General features: G+C 37.8%; 1 protein-coding gene across 1 annotated transcript in view; it reads right to left on the reverse strand.

Annotated features, from left to right (window-relative positions):
* Nucleotides 1-4,048: 4,048 nt before the first annotated feature.
* trip13 (thyroid hormone receptor interactor 13) overlaps nt 4,049-7,133 on the reverse strand; it is a 6,458-nt gene continuing 3,373 nt past the window's right edge. The window contains exons 11-14 of the mRNA XM_034873613.1: nt 6,295-6,448; nt 4,561-4,673; nt 4,362-4,431; nt 4,049-4,280 (exon numbers count right to left, since the gene is read on the reverse strand). Of these exons, the coding sequence (XP_034729504.1) occupies nt 4,185-4,280; nt 4,362-4,431; nt 4,561-4,673; nt 6,295-6,448 (433 nt within the window). The 3' untranslated portion in view covers nt 4,049-4,184. The remainder of the gene's footprint in view (nt 4,281-4,361; nt 4,432-4,560; nt 4,674-6,294; nt 6,449-7,133) is intronic.

Raw genomic sequence — 7,133 nt, forward strand, 5'->3', positions numbered from 1 at the left:
CATTAATAGTTTTGTGCCAATTAACGTTTTTAAATAATTGATTACTCCCTCGATCTTAAAAGAGTCTCTGAAATGATAACAAATATAACGAACACAATTTTGCACAATGGCCAAAGTTAAGTCTAGAGGGGGAAAGAATGGAGTACACTCAGTGACTTTTAACATTTATTAGTGCTTGTAAAAGGGTTTGTTTGCCTTTAAATCATACTGCAAGCATAATGTTATAATATTAAAGGATTATAAATTAGTCAATGTGCTCCAGACTCTTCCCCTCTAAATTTATAGTCCTTGATTTGTGTTGGAAAACTTTGTCTGAAAATCAGTAGGCTACGAACAACAACAACAAAGGTTTTAGTTTACACCAAAACCTTGCAAATCCTCACACATGAGCTATAAACACCCAATCATCATGTGATTTATAGTGAAAAAATAAATATAGACCTACCAGTATTTTGAAAAGCACTTTTACTGATTTCCGGTCATAGGTTGTGTTTAGTTTGACGCAATGAACGCTGCTTTGGCCGCTCGTGTGTCGTTGAATGTGAAACCGCGTCCTCTGTTGGTGTGATTTTCTGAACAGCTCACGGATTTCAAAGTAGATTATTTCATTATTTTACCAGCCACATTAGTTTGTAGGCCTATTTATATCACAAGTTTATCTCAATTAAACTAGGTAGGCTAAACAGGCCTATTACTAAAGTTATTAGATCTGTCTCACATTGGCCAGAATTACAGTAACATAGTTTATGCTGAACTTTTTCAACCCAAATATGATTTTCTTTTGTACAAGAATGGAGGTTTCCCCAGATTGTGTGGTGTGTAGAGATAAACGCACAAGGTGCAATAACATTGTTATTTAGCAAATGATTATTCTACTAGTCTGTGTGCTAACCACACACTGACAAGATGCCCTATTGTATTTCCCATTATTTGTTTTAGGAGTGTGCACAACACATGCTGAAGTTAAACTATTGTTTATGAAAGAAAAACAGGAGAACATGTTGTAGCCTTCTAACCACCAGACATCAAAAGCTCTTCAGCAGGTTTATAGCCTGTTTCTTTTGGCACGGCGTTAAAACATGGCCCAGCTGCAGGACACATGCCAAGAGTTATGAATATTCATATACCAAGGAAACCTTTAGCTCAGTATGAAAACATGAATGTTATGTTAGTGTTTTGTAAATATTCCACTCTTGTGCAGATTACATTCATAATGAGGAGAGACATTGCTTTGATCATTGCATGTCATCAAATCCTACACTGTTATAAGGTGTCAGTCGATCATTCACAGCTGTGCAAGAAATTACAGCTCATGCACTCACCGTTTTCCTTTATTACCAAAACAAATCAGCTCTGGCTGGAGGAACGTAAGACACATTCTCTGTTCTGCTGGAAGAACATCCTATTTTTTGTCAAAATGGTACTGTATCATAGTGTTCCAGTATCACCTTGATGAATGTGGAGTGCAGCTATTTCTTCCTGTCAATTTGTCCGCCATTTGAGTTCTCAAACACAAGACTCTCGGATCACTGTCTGTGGCTGACAGAATGAGTCGACATTTGCATAGCTTTCTTTGATCTACTTGCCGTGCCTAATTGTCACCATTTCTTTATGCACCCTGGCTCCCAGGATTCTGCCTCTTTACAAGGTATCGCTCCCTTATCCTTTTTCTCTCCTTCCCTCTAACATCCCTCTTAAATGGATGACATACATAAGGGATGCAAAACAAAAAACTCAAGCAGAAACCACAACTGTTCATTCAATTTCTGCCAGGATACTTTAGACTGGGGTACAGCAAGACAGAATTGAGGTTGTCTTTATTTTGCTCACTTGGATAAAAGTCCTGGTTTATCATCAAAGGCTGTCATCCAGATGAAGAATTGAGAAGCCCTGAAAACCGCTTGCTTTTATTACACATTTGCACAAAGCATGTGGATCATTATACTGGCAAAAGTGAAAGGATTTTCTAAACTTGCGCCAATCAACGCACTTCAAAATCATCTTAAAGATCATGGGATGTTATAACTCAAGAGAATCTCAGAAGAATGAGTTTCCATTGTTTTGTGTGCAGCTGTGTTCGGTTTCTTCTTAACATGCCTTTAAGTATGTGTGTAAGTTAATTCCCTCCCTATGTGAATCACCACTGGCACATGCAGCGATATTCCATTGCTTTCAGCCATGTACTACCTGAACAACGGTTGAGAGGATAAACATCAGACTTGTTTTGTTTGGCGTTTACTGACATTTTCAATCTGCTTGAAACAGTGATAAAACCCTGTAACAATAAGGCTTTTGACTTTTCTTCCAAACTGCGTCTTGATTGCCTTTTAACAGCTGCCTGGCTTTGGAGCAACTACAGTCAAATGAAAAAAGGCCTCCAGACAGAGCAATTATGGGTTTATTTACAATGCCTGTTTCTACAGCTCACCCTGTCTCTATCTTCCCTTTTTACTTTGTGATCATTAATCAGATTAGAGAAAAGTATAGCTTCCTAATGTGATTCATCTCACATAAAAACTTCATTGAGAAAAAAAATAGAGGGGTGCCAAACATTTAGGTGTAAAAGATACAGTGGCATTAAAGGAAAACCTGACCTTGAAGGTCTTGATTAGAGTATAAATCTTTTGCTTGATTTAACGAAACTCAAATCCACCCTAATTGCATGTGTAACGTGCTTCATAGAACATCCGAGAAAGGTCATTTTAAGTGCTACAGCGATAGGATTGAGCAGAAATGAAGCGTGTAAATACAGATGAACTCCAGTGTTTGCTTTCCTTTCACATTTAGGAACAGCATACAGAATCCACCTTTGAAGTGGAGTGAAAAAGCTGTTGCTCAACAACAAAGGGCACATTGTCTGAACCTGGCAGCTGACATGCATAGAAGCAGAGCATTCTCAGAATGCAAAACATGTTCATACCAACAATAGAGCCATTTATCTGTTTGTGTAAACTGATACATTTCATAACTGAATCCTCTTTCAACATTTTTGTTTTTAGGCCAAACGGGTGGCAGCCACGCAAAAACCCACACGGTCAGGAGGCACAACCATATTTCACTTGTCCCCGTGCAGGAGCCGGTTTTTAATAAAGGAGGACTACTGTGTTAGCTGCATAATTGTACTCTAAGTAAAACCTGGATCAGCTTTTTACTTTCAGATTTGTAAATGCCCTTTTTACACATCTGTATGGGTTTTTTGTTTTAATCATCGAAGATATTTAGATTACTGACATGAGACAAACTCAAGGTCAATTCCAATGTGGTTTTTACTGGTTACTATTACTGTGGGCATATCCATTGATTGCCCTTAATGTGATAATCACATATCTAATAAAATACACTATATTAACTTTGTCTTTTAATATTTACAACCGTATGACAGAATTTGTGCGCCACCAAGTGGTGGTCCAAAGGCTTACTTAAAATCTCCATAATGCATCTACAGCATTTTACCAACACACATATACAAACAATACTGTTTATTACAATTTGATATACAAAATAAAGTTGTAGGCTAATAAATGCATGAATCCAGAAAGTTTAAAGAAGATATGTGGTTAACATAAATATAGAACTGACTGACATTTTTTAAGTGATGGTCTACAAGGAACATCCCTTTTTAAAACAACACATGAACACTGTGTGTATGAAAAAACAGCATGTTTAAGCGACGGTTCATATTTAACATAAGTTTGTATCATAAATTAACATTAGCTTATTTTACAGATCCTGTGGATGTAAGTATCTCAGCGGGCTGGCAACTTGTAGCCAACAATGTAGCCACTTAACGTTTTTGTTACAATTTTTACATTGCCATCTAAATGGGACATTTCCAATAAAATCCACAGACTGAGCAAATGTGTATGCAGTGATATCAATTAAAGAAAGTAATTAATGTCAATACAAATGTGAACTATCCTTTTAACATTACCAACCACCAAAAAAAGCTGAATGAAGGTTAAAGCTGAATGTTTCATAAAAATATCACTGTTGTTGTTGTTTATCACAGAGTAAACAGTAAACATGTAAGCATTGGGTACTCCATCTCAAACCAAACTGTTACTTGCCAATATATTTAACACATTGCTGCCAAATGAATGGATGAAGCTTCATAAAAAGATATGAGGCATGGGATTGAGAGCTCATGAACAATCATACGTCAGCCTTTGGGCATTGTAATAAGTTCAGACACCCTGAACCAGGTTAGCTTTTTCCTCTGTCTGTTTATCTACTGCTTGGTCCATGGCCTCCAAAAACCTCTCAAGAGTCACTGTCGGTGTCTGCAGGCAAACAAATGTCATTAAAAAAAACCTGTATGACTCTTTTCTTCCTATACTCTGTAGAACAAAAGAAATACTTACCTTTAAAAACAGTGCATGGGATAGAAACGGTAACTTTCTGAGTGCTCTTCCACTCAACCCTTTGCTTTTTCTGGAAATGGAAAGAAAAACAAAAAATTTGCCTGTGGTTTTTAAAGTTCTCACAGGCTCTTGATGTTATAACTCGAGCACAGAGACGGTGTGATTTGGGTGCTATTGCATTATGGGAGGATGTACTCACAGAGCGATGTTCCTCAAGTTCAGACTGTGTTCAGACACCTCACTCTTTGCAAAGCCCATCGTCTCGAGCTCAAACATGGTAAATAGCTGCTGCCGGGGATAGATGATCTGGCACTGCACATATCATGAAGCATAGACATAAGAAACTTTAACACATCAGCTTAAATTAAAAATGTTGCTTTTGTAAAGCTGCTGCTTATGACTGTTTTAGAAGCATGTTGATAATAAAGTTAAACATGATCTTTTATGTATAATTTATATTTTCCACTAGCCTGGGAAGCAGAAGAATCTACAAGCTCGTGGTTGATTTGCTCTGGCAGAAACGTCTGGTTCCCTTCCCGTTCAGACTGACTTTAAGCATAAACCTAGCTTAGTAAAGAGGTCTGCCTTTGAGGAATTTTTTAAGTTAAATTTTCAAATTTTGATGGCAAAAATGGCGACAGACATATTGTCACATGGATTGCTACACCACTACAGCTCAGTACTCTGTTTATATGTGTCCTTACTCTGATTGGTTTTAGGGTTAGTCTCCCATTTCCAGACCTATCCCCACACAGCTGCAGAGTAAGGTCTGGCTCCTCCACACATACATTGCAGGGTATGAGAAAAAAGAAAAACACTCTGGGTTGTTTGCATTTCTTTAAACACACCACGTCACAATCGTCGTGGGGGCGCCAAGCTCCAGACGGTGGCTTTGCAAAATCGTCTCAGTAAGGAACTCGTTTTGGTGAACATTTGCACCCGGCAATAGAAAACACCATATACAATGTGAAATGAAGTTAACTGTTCATAAAGGAAAATGCTGGCATTAAGAGGCGCTCTCTAATGGAAAGAACAATCGCTACTGAGGGAAATAAGTAATACTGCTGTACTGTGAGCTATTCAAATTAGCTGAATACATGGGTAAATGTAATTTGCTCTTACCAGTGCATTTAGTTCATAGCAAGTCCCTAACCAATAGGTCTCAAAACGTCCCAGTTTGATAGTAAATGCCGTAAACATATTCTTTGTAAATCTTACAAGCACGGCGTGTAGCTGTAGCTTTAGAATGAGAAAAAAAATGAATTCAAGACACAATGTCAAGCTAATTTTGCACAGCATATTACATATACAAATCTTAGTTTGTGAGTAAGTTACTTATTGAGTCCAAATATTTTCTTTTATGCAAACAAAAAGGAATAAAATTAGCATGTTATTAATTAATTAACTTTTATGTTTCAATACATATCCATTATTTTTGAGAATTTTCTGGAATCCAGTGCGGTCTGATATAAGTGCATATCAGCACATTATTCTTGCCCTGCCATTTTTCCACTTGTCTATCAAAGTAAAAAGAAAAAAAAATGTCTTGGACCTGCGTTCATCTTTCATTAACCATTTCACAGTCAAACGTCGATGTGTTTTTGTTGAAGTGTTCTTAAATACATTTTCTGAATTGTTGTTGGGATTTCTGTTTTGTAGACTGCTGTTCCAGTTTAATCAAATTGAATAACCCTTTGGTGCTGGCCTTACCATGGAGAGGATATGGAGTTAGTGTCTTGCTCAACTTTGACTTTACCATTATGGACAGGAGAAGCTGGGGATCAAACCACCAACCCTTTGATTGATAGACAACCTGCTCTAAGGGCTTAGCCCCTTATGGCTACCATAAAATAAGCCCCAAAGTCTGAACATAGAAGTAAGAGACTTCTTTTGGGTTACAAATAAAATATCTTTTGCTATATTGTTTGGTCACCTTCATCAGCTCCTCCAGGCAGGAGAGGTAGATGTTGTAGATGCCCTTCACAGATGGAGGTCCGATGTACTGCTTGATGTCAGCTCTGTCCACGAACGCCAAGTCTATCTTTTCTGTCACGTTGGAGGTCGTCAAGATCACAACGTTGGAATGTCTGAAATACAAACAGCAAACTTGTGTAAGTTTCTCCAGGGGAAGACAGTAATGAAGAGTGACTGTAAGAACGCAAATCTAAGGCTTCTGGTGTCATATGCCATAATAATAACAGTGTTTTACTCTATTTTGTTTTGCCGTGGTATGTCTGCCGCTACGCTATCAGAAATAAGGCTGTACAAAAAGCAGTCTATCAGCAGTGATTGTTAGAGTGTATGTCGGACGACAGCACGGACACACCGCGAGTCCGGAAAAGGGAGAGAAAGAAAGAAGCCACTGTCCAAAGGACAACTAGCCAGTTGAAATTGCGTGTGTGTGTCCTTGAGAACTGTAAGTCGTATAATGTATCTTGTCAGTTCATTTAAGCCTGTTATTGTATTAGTCTATAGTTCATACCAATTTAAATTAAGGTAACTGGTGATTTTCATTGTTTGTATTCTTTACCTGCTAGCTAAATTACACGTGGCTGTGATTTGATGTAATAGCGATTGTTAGCGCCCTTGCTCATGTTTGTATTTTAGGGGGAAGTATTTACATGCTGAAGCAGGTATACTGCATTACAATAATGTAATTAATAGTGGGCTTCTAATTATTATTTGCTATATTTAATTCCTACACATTGTGTATGGTAGCCTTTACAAGGTTATTTATTTCTTTGCAGAAACCCACACCCACACCCCCACCCC

Source organism: Etheostoma cragini, chromosome 6 (assembly GCF_013103735.1).
Source record: "Etheostoma cragini isolate CJK2018 chromosome 6, CSU_Ecrag_1.0, whole genome shotgun sequence".
In the NCBI taxonomy this organism is placed as follows: Eukaryota; Metazoa; Chordata; class Actinopteri; order Perciformes; family Percidae; genus Etheostoma; species Etheostoma cragini.